General features: G+C 36.2%; 1 protein-coding gene across 2 annotated transcripts; it reads right to left on the bottom strand.

The window, feature by feature from the left end:
• Positions 1 to 16,511: 16,511 nt before the first annotated feature.
• LOC145096625 (serine/threonine-protein kinase SAPK7-like) lies at positions 16,512 to 20,574 on the bottom strand. Of its 2 annotated transcripts, none has more exons than XM_079034111.1 (9): positions 20,359 to 20,574; positions 19,412 to 19,486; positions 19,200 to 19,301; positions 19,006 to 19,059; positions 18,771 to 18,863; positions 18,387 to 18,479; positions 18,114 to 18,218; positions 17,026 to 17,124; positions 16,512 to 16,943 (listed from the first exon to the last, which is right to left on the bottom strand). In XM_079034111.1, exons 1-9 carry the CDS (start codon positions 20,476 to 20,478, stop codon positions 16,599 to 16,601), a joined length of 1,086 nt encoding a protein of 361 aa, XP_078890237.1. In that variant the 5' UTR covers positions 20,479 to 20,574; the 3' UTR covers positions 16,512 to 16,598. The 2 variants fall into 2 exon arrangements, with proteins under 2 accessions (XP_078890237.1, XP_078890238.1); XM_079034112.1 differs by having other exon boundaries at positions 18,771 to 18,930; positions 20,359 to 20,413.
• Between the last annotated feature and the right edge of the window lie 284 nt (positions 20,575 to 20,858).

The following is a 20,858-nucleotide window of genomic DNA, read 5'->3' as shown; positions in this document are numbered from 1 at the left end:
GTTCGCCGTCACGAACTTCCACCAATCCTTCGCTCCCAGACGGAGCTGGTTCAAAGCGAACCGTACTCTCAGATGCTCCGGACATGAACAAATGTAGAAGCACCCCTCGATATCAGTGATCCACCTCATTGCAGCAATCGGATCCTGCGTCCCGTCAAACTCAGGTGGCTTCGTGTTGCTGAACTCCCGAAACAGCAACGAGTCACCTCCCTGTGGCCTGGCAGTGGCCACAGCTGCGGTAGCTGCAGCGGCTGCAGCCTCAGTCAACGCGGCGTACCGCTCATCAAAAGTCTCCATCAAGGTGGTCTTAATGGACCCAAACATCTCCGGAATCTCGGCCCGGATCGCCGCAGCCACCTCCTCATGAATCATTTGACGAATCTCCTCGTCACTCACACTGCTCGTACTCGGTCTGTGGCGTGGTCCAACCATGATGCCTCTGAAATACAACATAGAACTATCAGAGACTCTATCGAGTATAATTGTACTCAATAACGCAACCCCACTCAGTCTCCGATATCTAGGGATTCTTACTTGGGTTGCCCACTGACCCGGTGTCTTTGGTAGTACGGGCCCAATACTTCCGACCACACCGCATCAGCATTCATCCCAAGTCTTCCTCCCCAAACCCCGGATTGTGAGTACTCTATTCTTGTTATGCACTAACTACCCGCTCGCTATCAAAGCATCTCATGACAACAGACTTCCCTAGACTAAGGCATCACAAATCAGGCCACTCTAGTCCTATCATGAATACCTAGTCTCCTAGCATGCATAACAATTCATAACATATCATATCTCTTAACATAACATTGTAAGGTATTTTGGGGATCTTCACCGTTCGGGCGCTGGCTGATCGTACACACTGCTTCATTCTTGTTTACCACAAAATCATTTATAAAATTTTTATGCCTTTATTTTAAAAGTTTTCCTCAAATCCTCGGTTTGAGTTCAGTTACGCCCGAAGGTGCACCCGAATCCCTCAAACCAAGGCTCTGATACCAATTTGTAACAACGGAAATTTTTAAAAAAAATTTTCAATTCAAAATAAAGTGTTTTCATCCAAAACAAGGCATAAACATTCAACGTGTCATATCATAATACAAATCATATGAATCCCAAGATCATAAATCATCTATCAGTGTGTACAGATCACGCCGACGCCTTCCCACGGTCCTCGCTAGTACCTGAAACACATACACAACACTGTAAGCATAATTGCTTAGTGAGTTCCCCAAAATACAACTAATGCACATACGCTTTTCCAAGCCCTGACCTTCCGGTCCATGTGTCTCAGGGGACTTCCGTCCCTGCTGGGTAAACCTTCCGGTCCTACCCACGCCAACCCTTCGGTCCACGTTACAACGCCTTCCGGCCCATAACATAATGCCTTCCAGCCCACATTAAGCATATCATACATAGCACATATAACAATTAACATATCGCATTTAGCACATATGTCTCATATCATATCCGACCTTCCGGTCAAACAATCAAACCCTTCCGGGTACAGTATAGTGAGAAGACTCACCTCTTGAATATCGATAGCTATCAAATCCCGGAATCACTCGTGCTCGATCCTCCGAGCTACAATCTCCCTATAACATCATACATCTCTTATTAACACTTTTATCTTCTAAGCTTGACTATCCCTAAGAAGTCAAACACAGGTCAACTCTGGTCAACGGTCAACGGTCAACTTTGACCGGACTCGGCGAGTGCACAAGGGCAACTCGGCGAGTCTAGACGTTTTTACCAACTCTCTAGGATTCCCTTCTTACACGTCGAGTACTTCCCCTGACTCGACGAGTTCCAACTGGGAGAATCGCGGGGCCACCCCAACTCAACTCGCCGAGTCTCAAGAACAACTCGGCGAGTCCCAGCTCGACTCAGTCCACCTGTCAACCCTCTCTAACTCGCCCTGACTCACTGAGTCAACCCATGACTCGACTGGACCCCTCACTGGCCATCCAAGGAAATCTTCAAGCTACTCGCCGAGTCTGTTCATCGGACTCGGCGAGTCCATGCCATGCAATCACTCAAACTCGCTTCTAAGGTCAGATCTGTTCCAACAATTCATAGATCTGGCCTTCCTAGACTGATTCACCACGTAAAGCCCCAAACTTGGTGCACATACAACCTCTATATGACCATATATGAAGGATTATCAACAAATATCACTACTCAAGGTCATAACCTCCATTGCTCTTCATAAAGCTTGATGAATGAGGCCCTCTGGACCTCTATGGATCCAGATCCAAAGCCTCATCACTAGCAAGGGACTACTTGGCCATCCAATCAACCCAACAAAGGTCACAAGAAACCCTAAAACCAAATATACTTCACAAAACAGAAGATGAGCCGAAATCATACCTTTAGATCGAAGATCTAAGCTTCAAATCCATAGAATAGCAACCTCCTTTGCCTCCTCTTGGCTAGAACCTCCCTCTTCTTTGCTAAACAACACACAAAGTTCAAGAAATGCTTCCTTTCTCTCTCAAATCGCTAAAGCACTCTAGGGTTTCTCTCTATGGACTGTTGGGTACAAATGACGGCCATAAGGCCCTTTAAATAGGTCCCAAACCCGAGAAATTAAGGTTTCATTAAACAGCACGGACTCGCCGAGTCCATATCCTAGACTCGCCGAGTCCAGACGAATCCCGCGTCAGAATCGCGACCCTACTCGGCGAGTCTGAGCTCCAACTCGCCGAGTCCCCTCTCAAAACACCAAAAATCAAAACAATAAAGATACCTGGAATTCCGGGCTGTTACAGTTTCCCTGAAGGGAGTGCCATGCATTCCTCGTCCATGTGATCATCGGGAAACGGGAAGTCTGCAACTTTTTCCCTGATGTTTTTCCCGAAGATTTCCCAAAAATTCATTCCGAACGTTTAGTCGAGTATCGCATCGACCTAATCCCTGGAACTACCTCGTAGCCAAACCTCCGTGTGGATGATGTGTTCGAGACAGCGACCAAGGCTTGGTATGGTCATTACGAGTTAGTAGTGGTACCCTTCGGTCAAACCATTTTTCCTGGTCATGTAGTAAACAAAGCAGTCATACCCGTGGAGCTTTCCAAAAACTAAGGCGATAGGAAATTAGTCGACACCAGAGATATCCATAGAAACCTGTCAATTCTTGGGTCCCGTCGACTATTATCGCAGAACCACCCAGAAATTTCTGTTAGAACCATCAGACCCTTAGCTACTCTGCCACATGAAGATGTACCTTCTTGTTGGAGCTTGTGTCCTGTTGAAGGCCCTAACCCAGAAAGGCATGATATGCTTTGGGAAGCACGAAATACTTCACCCGTGGTACATCGGACTTTTCGAAATCCCAGCCGGAATAGGAACCGTGAACTACAAACTTCGACTATCTCAAAGACTTAGTAGTATCCATCATGTCTTCCTCGTCTCGAATCTTTAGAAGCGTTTTCCCAACGAAACTTTAGTAAACCCTTTGATGAGACTGAAATCAACGAAAGAATAAAACCTCCATGGAAGAACAAATTGAGATCATGGATTGAGAGATCAAACGTACGAAACAAAGCCGCATCCCGATAGCGAGGGTTCGCTGGAATGTCAAGCGGAGACCCGATTCCACTCGGGAGCGTGAAGACTTGAAGCAATAGATTCATCGATATCTCTTTAAAATTCATGATCTGTATCTTAATCTTTGAATTTTGGGACGAAATTCCCTCTAACAAGGGGATAATGTGACAACCCGAAGTTCGTTCCGTCGTTGTAACCCGTTCCGTCTTTTAAAAATTCTTCGTCTTGAATTGTTTTCGTTCGTTTCAAAAATTAAATCATTTATTTGAGTTTGTTATTATGACTTAATTGTCCAAATGCATTAGAAACTCGTGGAAACGTCCCAAAATTTTATTTGGAAAAATTTTAGTTTTATTCCGTCAAGTTATAAAATAATTAAATCGGGTACGACCAAAAGCCCCGCTTATCAGCAGTATCGGGTAGAATTCCACCGTGTCCTAAACCTTGACCATATATAATGTTAAGAGAGACTTCATTTGAAGCTTTTGCACTCTCTCTCACTACACTCTCTCTAACCTCTCTCTCCTCAATCCAAACTTAAGGTCCAAAATCATCAACTTAAGGCTCCAATTCATCAAGGTAACTTCCCTAACTCATAGATTAGCATCCTTAGCCTTCAAATTCGTGTTTAATCTATGGAAAAGGACCATGTTCATGTGTTTACGGCCCTGGAACATGCTTGGGCCGTAAACACACACAAAGGGGGGTTTTGAGCCTTAAAACCCTTCCAAATCACCTTTGGAGCTTAGATATGGCTTATAGACTTAATGGAATGGACTTAGAACACCTTAAACTCATTATTAGAGGAGTAAACATGAGTTTACTGCCCAAGAACATGCTTGGGCTGTAAACACGGGGTAGTAAACTCCTTCTAAGGTGTTAAATTGCCACTTACACACCTCCTAAGCCTTGAACTAAAATCTAGAAGCAACCACAAACGAATTAGAAGCCTTAAACTTGATGAAAACCCTTCCTTTAGGTGTTCACGGCCGTAAACCCCACAAGAATGGGTTCCTGGGCCGTAAACTCCTATAAATGGGTTAAATGGTGCCCTAAATTCACCCCTTGACTTGTAAAATGACTTCAAATCATATGTGATTGACTTAGAACCACCAAAACACTTTGTGAATGGGTACATAAGAGTTTACGGCTGTAAACTCATAGTTTACTGTCGTAAACTCCTCAAATGGTCCTTAAAATGCCCAAACCACTTTCCAATGCCTTAGAACCCAAACTAGCATCACCCCTCAATTGATACAAGACCATTTAGCACCCTAGAACACCCCACCATGAGTTTACGGCCATAAAATCATGGGGAGTGGGTTATTAGGGCTGAAAACTCTCTTGAGAGTTTACTCTTGAAGAGTAAACTCCATATCCAAGCTATATGTGTCCATAGATATCACCCGGGTCCCTCCAAACACTTGTAATGAAGTGTTTTCGCGACTAGAAGTGTATATCCCCAAATAATTAATAATTCAAAGCCTAATTAGATACAAATGTGTATCTTTTCATAATACATAGGAATCTTGTGCGTTTGCAAGCCCCGAACTGACGTTTAGGATCCAAACCGACGTGTTCCTCAACCGGTGAGTTCATACCCCTACCCTTTTTGCGTGTTTTTCAAATGTTTTCAGGGGGAATACAAGCAAAAGTACAAGGAAATATTGTACTTAAACTTATTATTTTCAGTTCAAATGTTTCATAAATTGTATGCTTTTATTATCAAAATCGTATTAACCAATGGTTCAAATTGCAGAGTAAACTTTCAGACTAAATGTAGATTCCTTTATAAAGTATTATAATCTATATTACATATTATAATTTGCAAAGGAATCATACTAATCATAAACTAAGATTAATACTAATAAAATACACCCTAGAATAGTAACAGAACGAGTATGAAAGTACAACTAGGAACAGAACGAGTACGAAAGTATAGTTAGGACAGAACGAATACGAAAGTACCGTTAGGATAGAACGAATACGAATAAGAAAGTACAATTAGAATAGAACGAATACGAATACGAAAGTATCATTAGGATAGAACGAATACGAATACGAAATAACAATTTGGATGACGCCAAGACTTCGGAAATACAGTTAGTGTACGCCTTGAGTGTCACCAGAGTTTCGGAAATAAATTTTAATGTACGCCTCTGGACATCCACTGAGTTTCGAAAACACACGCCTTTGTATGTCGACAGAGTTTCGGAGATACGTCTAATGTACACTTTTGGAAGTCACCAGAACATCGAATATACAGTTAATGTACGTTTCTGAGTGTATCTAAATATTCGAAAATACAACTAAGTACAGTAGATAATCGACATCAGTGTGTAGGATAACTAAGATATCAGAATACCTAACTAATACTATAAGTATGATAGATACTAGTACATCGAAATCTAAACTAAGAACTAACCACAACGCTTAGGAAAATATGCGATTTTCCTGGGATAACATAACAACTCGTAAACGAATTAAGTAACGAATGGATAACTAAACTATAAGAAAATATGGGATTTTCTTGGATAACAACTTTTTCAGAAAACCAAAGGAAACTCATTCTTTTCAAAACTAAACCGCTTATGAACTCACCAACTTTATGCTGATTTTCAAACTGCTTGTATTCTCAAGTCAGCATTAGATAGGTACACCGCCATCTTTTGGAGAAGACGGAGCGTTTAGAAGACTCGTCTTTGCTTTTTTTTCATATGATATATGTGTATAACACTTCTATAACTTTACTTTCAAACAAATGTAAATGATTCTATGTAATGTAATGTTTTGTGATTATTGTGCTTACTATGTACATTGGTTATGATATTCAACATGAAGTTGCCTCCACCCCAGAACGTTTCCGCCCTGGGTTTCGGGGTGTGACATAATTAATGAACTTAAATTGAACATATTTGAAGGCTTAAGGGTTTATTGGTAATTTAGGGATTTATTATGAAAGGAAATCATAGAATCAGGGGTAAAAGGGTAAATAATGGATTAAAAATGAAAAGATCCCGTGGGGAGGGACTGTAATTGTAATTATGGTAAAGATGTCATATGGGCGGGTGAATATGTATCCTTATTTTGCTGGAAACCCTAACCCTACAGACCATTTATGCAGCCGCCATCTTCACCTTATGCCTCCCATCTCCGGCGCTACCTCCTTCTCATCTCCCCAGCCGCCGCCGTTGAAACCCAAGACCACCGTGCTGCTGTTTCCGCTGCCGACTAAGGCAGCCACCATGGTCCGTCGTGCGAGTAAGGAAGATCGGAGCTCAGAGTCGACTACCGCCACTGTTTCATCGCCTCTCCATGTTTCCTTCTTCTTCTGTTGTCGCCATGTCACTGTAGCAGCCACTCCGAACGGCTGTTGTGGCTGGAGCTCTTTTTCAACTACCTTGCGCTACCATAAGGGTGGCTGAGTTCGGGGTGCGTTTTGGTATTGGGTTCGCGACGATCTTGCTCGGGTGGTGCGTGTTGATAGGCCGAGACTCAAGGAGACTCGCCACCACCGTGAGGTGTTGGCTGTCGATACAAATCACCGCCAGCCGACGTTTCTATTACCTCCTGCCGTCGCTGTCGTGTCTTGACACCACCAACCACTGTGGTGGTGGCTGTGAGTTGGGTGGGTGCTTGATTCTGCTTCTAATGGATGTTTGTGTGTGTTAATTTTAGTGAAACAGAGTAGTTGTTTGGCCGGAATTCCCAAGAATAGCCACCACCACCACCACCGTGAGGTGGTGGCTGCCGCCACGACCCACCGTCAGGCACCATGTTGTGGCTGTGTGTGTATTAGTTAGTGTGTGTATTTTGGATAAAAGCCTTGTAATTGTAATTAGCATGGAATAATGAAAATAATAATAGTAACCACCACCGTAAGGTGGTGGCCGCTGTCGTGAGCCGCCTTTGACCACCACTACTTAATGGACTAAGTCCTTAATGGGTTAAGTAAGAAACACTTAGCCCTAATCGCTATTTTATGTGAAACCCTAGTTTCACTTAGGCCTTGAGTTGGGCCTTTCGATTGGGCTTTGGTAACTAGATTATTAATGGGCCACCCAAGAATAATCAAATGGACTAGAGTAATTAGTTGGGCTTTAGTGTAAGGCCCATATGAAGGATTGGGCCCAATTTGGAAAATTGAGCCATAGTTTGGGCCTAAATGGTTGTATGATATTGGGCCCTTAGAATGAGACAAGTTGGACTGGACTGAACAATTGGGCCTTAAGGGAAGTCCAAGCAGAGGTTTGGGCCCAATTTGGAAAATTGGGCCATAGTTGGGCCTTGGTCCATTATTAGACTTTTGGGCCTTTGGATTGGGCCTTTGGCTTGAGTCAAGCTAAGTTACGGGGTAAATTAGTCTTTTACCCCAAGCATGGATTTATGAATATGTGTTAGAACCCAATTATTAATTGGGTGTTATATGATATTGACAGATCGAGAATCTGTCATCGAGGCCCTATTCAGTTCCGGACTTCGGTCCCATGCAGTGGGCAAAGCCCTATTCAGTTCCGTACTTCAGTCTGATGTAGTGGGCAAGGCCCAATATGTGCTTTATGTGTTATTGTATGGTATGTGGTAGTTTGGGGGAGCTCACTAAGCTTTGTGCTTACAGTTTTCAGTTTTGGTTTCAGGTACTTAGTTTTCAAAAGAGGAGCTCGGGAAGATTGCAGTGCACACACCATTTGTTCAGCCTGGGATGTTTCTACTCTGATATACTTGACAGTTGTTATAATATTTTGTGATACATTGCTTATGATTTTTATATGAGGTTTATCGACGATGGTTTTTATTATTAAATTAAACGAAATTTTCAGACTATGTTTTTGGGATGCTTCATCTTCTCCAAACTCTCCTAGAAATCTCCCAAAGTCACCCAAGATCGCTAAAAACTGCTCCCAAAACCGTCTCCTGTGAAATGGCGACATCTTCACTTGTTTTATTAATGTTCACATGCTTTCCATAAGGCCATGCGTTTTTAGCATGGCCATGCCTTTTGCCGATGCGTTTTTGGCATGACCATTTGTCTTGACCATGTGTTTTTGGCATGGCCCATGCTTTTTGCTAAAATTCCAAAAAAGTCTTCACTGTTGGTTCCATGTTCAGTCTAGCTTCACCACAAGTCATGTTACTCAAATATAAGATGAGAAAGGACAAACACGACCAGTGTCGGTGCGACAAGAACCGCGTTTCAAACGTAGTCCTTTGCTATGATGACTATGCAACAATGACTCGGGTTATGTCTTCATGTTTTTTGCTGTGGAATGATCGGTTCATATTCTCTTCATGCTCCAAAGCTCCATGCTCCAAGTTCAAAGCTCCATGCTTCCAAGCTCCACGCACCATAATGCCTACAAAATAAATCAAAAATAGTGAAGTACCATATGTTCTTAATGAAATGTGCAATTGCCCTAATAGTTAACTAAATGCAAGAATTATGAAGTAGAATGCTGTAAAAGGACGAAAATAAACATGCAAAATAGGTGCATAAAATGCACCTATCAATATACTTGTATAAATTAGTATATAATCAACATTAGGGTGAAAACCCCAACATAGTCAGCTTGGTGACCATCTTTGTGACAACTTGTTTTCTTGGTGAAAACAATCCCTTTCTTGGTGAAATACAATTTAGAGAAATCTTCATGTTCTTTACTTTTCTGTTCTTTATTTTCTTAGTTTAGTTTGTTCTTGTTTCTTATACTTGAAGTGTATCTGATCAATACAAACCTTTATACATATCTTTTCATTTCTGCTTTATTTTGTTTTTGTGTGTAACCCAAAAGGACATTGTTATTTAAATATTATCGGGCTTGTTATGGCTATGGGCAATATTCTCCATCATATCCCCTAACAAGTCACCAAAGCCACCAATGGATGCTAGTCCTTCACTTGATAATAGATGTTTTTGAGTCTATAAGAACATTGTTATATGTAAGCATGTCCTTTTTAGTCATTTTATATATATTGTTAGATGCCATTTTTTGCATGTTTAATTGTTGTTTCTATTAGTATTTTGCATGATATTTTATGCTTTTTCATATGCATTAGTTCAATTAATATCCAACTCATGTATTTTGTTCGAATTCTCATATTGCACATGTTTTTATGTCATTTTCATATATTACAAAGGGAGCAGTAACATGGAAGCTCTTAGGAATAACTTGGATGTATTATAGGTGCTTAATGAAGTTAAAATTGAAGATTGATATTTTGGAATGATCAAAAGCTACCGTAGTCGAAGAATTATGTCCAATTCACATGAAAAACGAAAAACACGATCGTGTGTCTCATAAACACAATCATATACAGGCTTCGAGGTCATATTATGTAAATTTATATGCATTTTGGTGCTTTTTGTAAAAAACACTATCTTGGGGGCCAAAAACACGATTATGTTTTTGGTTGTGCTTCTTGTACGCGGCATTTTTCAACTTGGAAATCCTCAAAGGATATACACGATCGTGTTTCTCAAGAACGCACGATCGTGTTTTGATAAAAATGGCCAGAAATAGCATCATACTTCATTTAAATTGTTTTGGACGCATGTTTACTGAAAAGCACAATCGTTTGTCCAAAAACACGATTGTGTAAATCTGTGAATCATTATATACTACCGTTTTTGCCATTTAAATAATCCTTATTTGTTCTAAAGATAACCCTAGCCTTTGCTAGACTTTCTCAGATGACCAAAAATGACTTTTCCAGGCGATTTCTGCACTTTTTCATCAATTCAAGAAGATCTGAAGACTGTGGATCATCTCATTCAATTAGTTTAGTAATATTAGTCAATTTTTCTTTTCATTCTTTTAGATAAGATTTTAGCCATGTCTAGCTAAAACTCTACATTTCAGTTCTGCAAGATTAGTACTTTTGTGTAATCAATCATTAGACTTGGTTTCTATTGTGTGAATCTATCTAGTTAGTTTAGTTTTCCACTTAGTGAATGTTTTATTTTTGTTCTTTTTCGCCTGATCACCTAGTTTATGGTTAGAATCATCTAGATACTAAAAATTGAAAACCAAAATGAGATTTATTTCGATCCATATTTCATGGTTTAACATGATGTCTGAGACAAAGAAATAATTGATAGCACACCTTAAGACCAATTGTGGCTTTGGAGCACCTGGGTCACTTGTTGGATGGCACCTTTCATGTGTTGTTGAGGGAATTTGTTTGTTTCTAGATGTCAACCAATATATGTGTCAACCTACAATGAACCTTGTGCAAGTGGGAGATTGTTAGATGTATATGCTCAAGAATCATTTTAAAATCCTATAGGGTTAAACCTATAACAAGTTGGCATATACTAAATATTTATTATAAATATGATTATTAATAAATATATTCAACTCTTGTATTTAATTAGGAAATTATTATTTATTGAGATAATATTTTTTTAAGATAGAAAAACAACTAGAAAATCATAATGTATTATTTACATGTTGTGGACATCTTGTTGGACCTTTAGTAGTCCATTTATATAAAGCTAAAATCTATAAATAAAATGTATACATACTTTTATATAATAAATGATGGAAGACGCCCATGCTTTGACCTTTTGTTGTCAAAGTCGTGAGTTTGAATGGAGAATGTGAGGTTGCTTGTAAGGAAACCTCTTACACCCTCATTTCTCTTACATTTGCAACACATGCTTTCATTTATGAGGGATGGTGCTTCTTACTTGCAAGTTACTATAAAGGAGAGATATAACTAGCTTTTATGTTGCTTGAACTTTTGATAGTCATCTTCTTGTTGTTTTCTCTCTATAACCGTGGATTCTATTACTTTTCTTCTTGTTGTTATTGTCTTTTGAAGTTAGTTGAAGATTTGGTGCTTAGAAGTGCTTATATTTTTATTCTTAATAGTATTAAGCACTTAAAGGTTTAATAAGTACTTCATACAAGAAGGGAACTTGCATTCTTATGAGCTTTACTCTTGCTGATGGATACATTATAGAGAAACTCTATTGTTGAGTTTTTTCATCTTTATCGACTCCCCAACACTATGTGGTATCAAAGTCTTCAAAGGTTGTATTCTTAACATTTTATGGTTGTCATAATATTTCTAGTTCATGAAATTTGATCGTTTTTGTTGTTTTGTTACAATAATTGTTAAATAAATTAGTTATTTTAAAGTTATTCGTTGCCGCTTAAAATTGTTTTGTAAAAAAAAAAAAAAGATTGATTTTAGCTTCCCAAAATCCATCAAATATATCACTTTATATTTTTATAAGAAAACTTTTGTTAAAATTATATTACAATACCTGATACAAAATAATTTTTCAAATGACACTAGGGTGTGTGGGAGTGAATACTTAAAATAAGTCTTTTTCACCTTATTATAGTGTTTAATTCTTGTTAAATTTTGAAAACCCCTTTCCCCCTCTCTAGCGATTGTGGGAGCACCATCCCGGCATGATCAAACGCCGGCAATTGCTGATTACGATTGGATTACCACATGTTTTTTTGGTATTTCGTCGATTCTCTACCTCTTTTGCAACTGTTTTGAAGATTTGCTTCTTCTGCATCTGTCTTGACGATTTTTCGGGAATATGGGACACGGGAAGCAGGGCTTCCGTGATCAAGCAGACTCTGGACTTGGAAGATAGGGAAAATCGGTAATTGGGGAGTGGTGGTAACCCTAATCAGTGGGATGTTTAAATACTATCAACTAATTTCTTTGTAACTAATTTTCCAAAGGAGATGGATGTGAAGAGATTATGGAAAGTGTTTGAAGATTATAAAAAGGTTGTAGACATTTATGTTCCTATGAAACTCTTTAAGTTTGGAAAGAAATTTGAGTTTGTTCGTTTTTTTAATATCCAGGATGAAAAGCGTATGGAAATTAGACTTGTAAATGTTTTGGATTGTTTTGTACCATGTTTTTGTTTTGGTTGCTAGATTCAATCGCGATCAAAAAAGCAATCTAAATGTGAAATCACAACAGGTTGAAAAGGAAGAGAAAGGGAAGGTGCATGTGCATGAAAATCATCATGTGCAAGGTAGCTCTTACACAAGTGTAGTTCAAGGTTAGAAGGGAGTTAATATAAATAACGTTCAGAATCAAAAGAAGGTGAATCAGATTACCCTTAACGCTACTTATCGGATGGCTATTGGTGACTCCACATTGATAGTTTTAGGTAAGGTTAAACAAGCTACTCTTATTCCTCAGGTGTTCAAGATGTGTAGAGGAGAAGGTTTTTTGGAGATTAAAGTAAAATATGTGGGAGGTTTATGGGTCTGGTTTCAATTTGATTCATCGAATGCTTGTAACAATTTAAAAAGTAATGAAGGGGTCCAAAAATATGTGGGAGGTTTATGGGTCTTGGTTTCAAAAAAATTTGTGCTAGATGAGAGAGCCTTGTGGATGGAAATTCGGGGTATATCGTTAAATAATTGGTCCTTAGCAGCTTTTAAGAAATCGATGGAATGTATGGCAATGTTTATTTGTGGATGAAGATTTGGATGAACAATTGAGTAGTGGAAAGGTGTATATTTGTATAAAATTTACAGATTTCGTTAGGGATAGGCCTTTGGTGAATATTGATGGAAAGTTCTATCAAATATATGTTAAAGAGATTGCAACTTGGTGTCCGGAAATTAAAATAGATAAAGAACATGATGAGGAGGAAGAGGTGTTGCATGATAACGATGATGATTCAAGTGATGTTAATGAAGAGGAGGATGATGAAAGTGAGCAAGGAGAAGGGTTTGAAATGAATCAGTTTATGCCTGATCCAGTTTCTCAAACAAGGGTCATGAAAATTTTGATGGGTTGTAAGAAGATAATTTTGAAGAGGTGTCTAGTGAATATGATTTTATTGAAAAAGAGATGAAGGGTGTGATGTGGAAAATTTCAAAAATAGGAAGGCAAACTCGGAGGATAGTCCTCCGGAGACAGATTCAAATGGTGGAAAAGAAGGGGTGTGTAGGGAATGGGAGGTGTCAAATTGTTAGAGGATAAAGGAAGTGTTTGCTGCCAGGAATCTAGATCATTATTGGTTCCTCTTGGTTTTAATCGCCACCTGTTCCACTCTCCGTTACATTCTCGATCCAGTCAATCGGAGAAAATGCATTTACCTTTTTATATTCAAGGTAATAAAGTTAATCTCCTAAAGAAACATGTTAATTTTCGTTCATTAATTGAATTAATGGATGTTGAGTTTGGAAAGGTGTTGGGCTATGATTTTACAGGTTGTAAGGAAGATGTGACTCGAATGATTGAAAAAAATGGTGAACAAGTAGGTTTGTTTATTAATTTGTGTGGCATGAAATACCAAAGGAAAAGAGGTTGAATTAAAAATCTTTGTACGGATCATAATATTAGTGTGTTAGGGGTGTAGGAATTGAGATTGACCGGACTAGATTTGTTTTTGGTTCGTTCTTTATGAGGGAATTATCAGTTTGATGTGGCTAGTAGTAGTGCTCAAGGGAGATCGGGTGGTATATTTGACTGTGTGGGATCCTTCCATTTTTAAAAAAGATAGAGTTTGGTCTATGTAAAATGTTTTGATTATGCAGGGGATAAATTTTTTGTTGTCGGTGTTTATGCTCCACAAGGTAGACATGATAAAAAAAAAAGAATTTAGGATTATTTTTCAAATTTTATGAGAAGTAATGTAGGAGAATACATTATTTTTGGTGATTTCAATGTTGTTAGGGATGACAATGAGAGAAGTGGTTCTGTTTTTTGTCAAGATGAGGCGAATGAATTCAATAACTTTCTTATTGATATGGAGCTAGTAGATGTGCCGATGGGAGGGAGAAAATATTCTAGAGTTGATCGTTTGTGCTCTAAAATGTCGAAACTTGATATATTTTTTTATTACTAATGGGTTTTCAGAGTGGTATTCGAACTTGGTTGGATTGGTGCTTTCCAGGCTATGGTCTGATCATAGTCCGATTGTTCTAAAAAATGAAAACATCGATTATGGTCCTACCCCGTTTAAGTTGTTTCATTTGTTGTTATTGTTTGAAGGGTTTGATAATACCGTGATTGATGCATGGTCGAATATGGATTATGGGCTTCAAACCAATAATTTTATTATTTTTAAAAATAAAATTTAAGGTGTCAAAAATAGATTGAAAGAATGGCATAAGGGTGTGAGTCTAACCGAGGGGCTAAGAGGGTGCTCTTGAGTGAGCTTAATGACATTGATGTGATTTTAGATGGTAGGAATAGAGATGAAGATGCTACTTTGGCTAGGATTGATGTTCTTAAACAGTTGGTTGATCTCGAAAAGATTGAAGGTTTGGATGCAGCTCAAAAAATGAAAATAAAATGGGGAGTAGATGGTGATGAGAAGTCTTAGTTTTTCCATGCTATGATCAAGAAAAAGAGAAGAAAATTAGCTATCTCAGGTATTTGGGTGGATGATCCTAGTCAAGTTAAAAATCATTTTTTTTAGTTATTTTAAAGAGAAATTCAAAGGTTTTTTGGGTGCTACTTTATCTAATCCTAGTTCTCGGCTCAAGTTTCTAGATTCAGATCAAAGAGACTTCATGAGTTCGAGATTCACTATAGATGAATTTCGAAACGCTATTTGGTCGTGTGGAAGTGATCGATCTCCACGTCTTGATGGCTTTTCGTTCCGGTTTGTCAAGAAGTTTTGGGATCTCTTGAAAGAAGACATCTATAACTTTGTAAATGAATTCTTTGATACAGGTTTCATTCTGAATGGTTGTAACTCCTCCTTTATCACATTTCTCACGAAAATTAGTAATCCTACATTTATTAAGGATTATAGGCCGATTAGTCTGATTGGAGTTCAATATAAAATTATTGCAAAGTTGTTAGCTAATCACTAATATTGTTAGCCCGAAACAATCTATGTTTGTCAAGGGTAGACAAATCTTGGATAGCCCTTTGATGGTAAACGAGATTATTAGTTGGTATAAAAAGAAAAAAATAAAGGTGATGATTTTGAAGGTTGATTTTGATAAAGCGTACGACTCGGTATGTTAGGGTTATTTGTTGCAGATTATGGTGTTTATGGGTTTTGATCAGAAGTAGATTGGTTGTATTAATGCCTATTTGGTGTCTTCTCGTGCTTCCATCCATGTTAATGGAAGCCCAATACACGAATTTTCTTTATAAAGAGGCCTACGACAAGGTAATCCGTTATCCCATTTCTTATTTATTATTGTTATGGAAGGTTTACACTTGGCTATTGAGGATGCAGTTAACCAAGGCTTGTTCCGTGGTGCTAGGGTGAGAGAAGATGGTTTTTCTCTATCTTATTTATTTTATGCAGATGATGTTTTGTTTATGGGGGAATGAAATCAGCAAAACATTTCAAATTTGTTTACGATTTTAAATTGTTTTATATGGTCTCGGGCCTTAGACTTAATTTACAAAAGTCTAATTTATATGGTATTTGTGCTATTGATGCTCAAGTGGAGGTTATGGCTGTGGGTATTGGGTGTATTGATGCTCAAGTGGAGGTTATGGGTATTGGGTATTGGGTGTATGGCTGCCTCGATCCTTTTTTATTACCTTGGTTTACCTGTTGGGGTGAAAATGACCAGAATTAATAAATGGGATATGGTGGTCTCAAAATTCAAGAAAAGACTTTCGAATAGGAAAGCTAATCTTCTTTTGGTGTGTGGTAGGTTAACTCCGATTAAATCTGTGCTTAATAGCTTGGGTATTTAAAATGCCTGAGTCGGTGTTGGATGCTTTAGAGAATTTGAGGTGTCGTTTCTTTTGGGGAGAGAATGAATCAGAAAGAAAAATATCGTGGGTTAAATGGAGACCGGTGTTAAACGATAAAGATAAAGGAGGGTTGGGTATTGATAGTTTAAAAGCTTTAACATTGCTCTTCTCATAAAGTGGAGGTGACGTTTTTTAATGAACCTGTTGCTATTTGTTGCTATTTAGGTGAAAGCCATCCAAAGGTGTTTGGAAGCTTTTGATAAGTTAGTAAAGAGTAACTTAAAAAATAAAATGACCGGGTGTGGAACCACTATAAGTTGTTTTTAGAAATGTCTTTATCCAACAACCATTTTTAACTTATACTAATTGATTGATACGGATAATAAGTTAAAAAACTCTTTTTGTAAGCTTTCCCAAACATCCTGTAAATTCACAGCTAGCATGAACCTCTTTTGCCCTCTTTTCATATTCATCTTCTTTTTGTACTTCTTCTTTAATATCTTCCTGTTTTTCATCATCTTCCTCTACTCCCAAACCAATATTCTCTACCAATTTCGAAAATGGTGGAGGGTTTCTAGCCTCCGCCAGAATCTTCATTATCTCATCCACGCTCTGAAGGGAAAAACTTGGGTTGTCTCGTTGATAATAATTGGTTTGAGCGGATTCCATGAGCTCCCTTGGTAAATTCTTTAGAAACCATGGATGATTCTTGATTTCTTTGATTGTAATCCTCTATTTTATCATAATGCAATAAGATGGTCATCACAAAGTTACAACATGATTAATTTAATTTTCAAAATAAACGGATTCATACCCGCGAAGGATTTGCCACGAATATGCGTGAGAGAAGTTGTTTACATTCTTGAGATATGTAAACATAGTCTGGAATCTTGTATTGAATTCCCATAATACGCTGCATGACAATTAAGGAGCAAATTATTAAGATAACACGAACAAGTCAAGTAATACGTTTAAATGATTAATTTAATTTTCTAGAGGGTTGTAAACCTTTAAATTCATTTAGGTAACTGTTGATTCATTTGATTTGTTTCCTTTATAGCTACTTTTTCTGTTTATCTTTTAACCTTTTTGTTAATTAAAAACTAGTTGTAAACTTATGTATTACGTGAATTCATTTAAAAGAAAAACATTAAATATAAAATTCTTAACATTTTAAGAAATTGGAATTTATAACAAAAATTAGAAAAATATTGAATTATTAAAATTAATATGTTTTTTTTTAAATTTAAACTAATAATTTAGATAAATAAACATAGAAAACTAATGAGCCTTAATTTAGAAATTTTGAAATTAGAAGAAATATCAATTAATGATATTGATAAAGATTTATTATTATATTTATGACAATTATTACATTTAAATATTATGTGAAATTTAATAAAATGAAAAAAACCACAAAATGTCATCTTCCTTAATAAATGAAGGTTTTTTGTCACATGTCAACCTCTCATTAATTTTGACACTTGTCATTTTGTGGTACTTATGAAATAAATATTATCCACTTGTCAATTGTTGGTTTATTTCAATTTTTAAAATTAAAGGCATATACTTATATATGTAAAGTATTAAATATGATATATATGATATTAAATTTCAATAAATATGTATCTTCTTTATTTTAAAGTTATACATTAAAAAATATTAGATGTTTACACTTTAATGTTTAATCTTTTTTTTTAAATCAACCCGTGTAATATACCGGTTTCACACCTAGTATAGAATAAATTTAAGTAAGAATAACCACAAAATGACATTTGCCCAAATCAATGAAAGTGTGACATGTGGCAAAAATATTTTCATTTATTAGAGTAGATATTAGAATAGATATGAGACTCGAACTGATGTCGTTCTCATCAAAATTGAATGAAACTAAACACTTACACTAATGGTTTTTCTGAAGTTTTTGGGGTCGGCTGGATCTTCAAAAGGGTATGTTCCCACCAGCATAACGTATAGTGTCACTCCACATGACCATAAATCTGCCAACTACAAAATATATCAAGATAATTAAAAAGATATTACTACTTTTGCATATATTTAACAAACCGAATATAATGTGAGCTATATGTATCTATAGAACCCGGCTTCTCTATGTGAACATATGTTTGATTTTAAGTTCAAAGATGCAAAAAGTAAAGATATTACAGTTTCTACCTTGCCATCATACTCTCGACGAAAAAGAACCTCTGGGGCAACGTAAGCTGGGGTTCCAACAGTTGACTTGGGGATTGAATGAAGAAGTAACGACTATAAAGAAACAACAAAAAAAAAAATGCCTATTAACATTTTGAATTTTTTGTTTGATAACATAAGAAGAAAATTATGTTATATATATTATCGAATATTCCCGATTTTAATACATCAATAAAATGTGTAAATAATGATTTGATCGACTATAAGGATAGAAGCCACCAACGATATCCTTCACAACAAGAAATATTGACTTGAGGGATCTCATTCATGAATATTGATCTCCTTACGTTTAAATATGTATTAGATAAATGTAAACAGATATTCAAAGAAAAACTAGATTATAACCTTGGAATATCCGAAGTCGCATATTTTCAGCCGAGGTACTCGACTTCCATCTAAAAGCGTATTTTCCAACTTCAAATCTCGATGACATATTTGCTGGCAAATATATATCTCAACTTCTTTAGGTTGGAAATGATCAACATATATACTACGATAAATTTTACTGTAAGAGATATAATTCACGTTAATTTTTTAATGTTTTATTAAAAAAAAACTAATAGTGGTATGTGATTTTTACCATGGAATGGCAGAAGGAGACACCAGATACCAATTGTTGGAAGAAATACCTTGCCTATCAATTTTACAACATATATAAATTAATAATCATTATACATACATACTGCATACATGTGATTAATTGGTATTTAAATTTTGTTTTCATATATTTTAACGATAGAAATTGAAATTCCACAAAATATAAATATTACGTACCTCGTTTTCACTGAATCGGCCTGCTGTGCAGATACGATCAAAGAGCCCTCCACCAGCAGCATATTCCATCACTATTGCTAGATGTGTTGGTGTGAGTATGACCTTATCCACATACATATATATTATATTAAGTTACATAACCAAACTTATCTCTATTTAAAAAATAAAGTTGCTAATACTAAATACTAATTCATGTATACGTATATATTTACCTCCTTAAACCGGATAATATTAGGATGACGAAGTGATCTATGGTTTATGATCTCTCTTGCCACATTTTCGTCAATCTACATTCATCAATTAATTTATATTAAACACTAGTTTATAACATGTGGAAACTATGGTTATAAAATTAAACTTTCATAATAAAAACTTAAAATTATTAATCATTTGTTTTAAATAAATTATTAATTAAGCGGCTTTTTAGTTATAAAAAGTTATCGTCCTTTATTTAAATATATACGTGAAATTATTTCACATTATAATTTATATTTATTTTATTTTAATTTAATATAATTAGAATGAGAAATTTAAAAATTGAAATTTGAAATAAAAAATTAATAGATTAACAAGTGACCTGATATTAATTAGGAGACCAAATAAGTGATATATATTAAAAAAAAATAAACTTATTCTTTTATTAGAATAATAAGATTATAAATATTGAAATTGTGAACTTGATATAATTAGAATCTAAGAAAGTGAGAGAAACTAACTTTTTTTCCGGATGATAGTTTTCAATCATAACATTTAAATTAATAGACGTTTCAACCAAAATAAATAGATATCAAACGCATATAAGAAATTAAATATCTTTCTATTTTTTATTCTTATAAATCTTTCTATCTAATTAAACATTCATATGTAATATTTAATGTTTATTTAATGATATTTTAATATATCAATATAATACATGTTGTCATTTAATTTGATAGAGAAATTTATAAGAATAAAAATAGAAAAATATTGAATGTGCATATGTTATATGCACATATCTTATTTTATTTTATTTGTTTTTTTTAAAAAAAAATCCATCTTCATGTTGAGAGTAAAATTTATATCTGCACAAAAAGTTATTAGATTCTCATTTTATCTGTATCCTATATAGAAAATAAGAAAAAACTATAAGCATGTACATACAAAACTAAGATGTCTATACCTTTTTACCACGCTCGATGTATTTCATGGCAACAAGATCTTTGGTTTCTTTATGTCTCATGAGCCGTGCGACCGCAAAATTCCCAGCTCCAAGATCCTTCACTACCTCGTACTTGTCCATTAATGAGCTGATGAGAGAGTTTTGTGACTGAAAGTGAGAACCTTACCTCCGATACTTTGTGTATATATACACAGATGTGTACGTATGTGGAATGCGTAGAAAAAAAATGTGTGTGTGTGTATATACAGTGAAAATATGGGATAGAAAAACACGTGGGAAGGAGACTTGGATACGTAAGGTCGATCGACATGGGAAGTCACGTGCACTTTCACGAACTCCCATGACTCCAAACAATTAAATAATTGTCTTTAGTTAACTGAAGATTTGATTTAATTTTTAGTTGCAACCTTCAAAAGAAAAAACTTTTTTGGTGGTGAACTTTCTCGATGATTATAAATAAGCTTTTTTTGAACGGATGATTATAGATAAGTTGATGCATA

The sequence above is a fragment of the Lactuca serriola genome, chromosome 1 (genome assembly GCF_051521515.1).
Source record: "Lactuca serriola cultivar US96UC23 chromosome 1, Lser_US96UC23_V15, whole genome shotgun sequence".
In the NCBI taxonomy this organism is placed as follows: domain Eukaryota; kingdom Viridiplantae; phylum Streptophyta; class Magnoliopsida; order Asterales; family Asteraceae; genus Lactuca; species Lactuca serriola.
The sequence above is the reverse complement of the archived record's forward strand: the minus strand, read 5'-3'. Positions and strand labels throughout refer to the sequence as shown.

Excerpts from the sequence above, each read along its gene's own strand:
- LOC145096625 (XM_079034111.1), bottom strand. The coding sequence starts at position 20,478 with ATGGACAAGTACGAGGTAGTGAAGGATCTTGGAGCTGGGAATTTTGCG. Across the intron at positions 18,864-19,005 it reads TCTCCTTCTGCCATTCCATG|CAAATATGTCATCGAGATTT; the intron begins GTAAAAATCACA and ends TATATTTGCCAG. Across the intron at positions 18,480-18,770 it reads GCGACTTCGGATATTCCAAG|TCGTTACTTCTTCATTCAAT; the intron begins GTTATAATCTAG and ends GTTTCTTTATAG.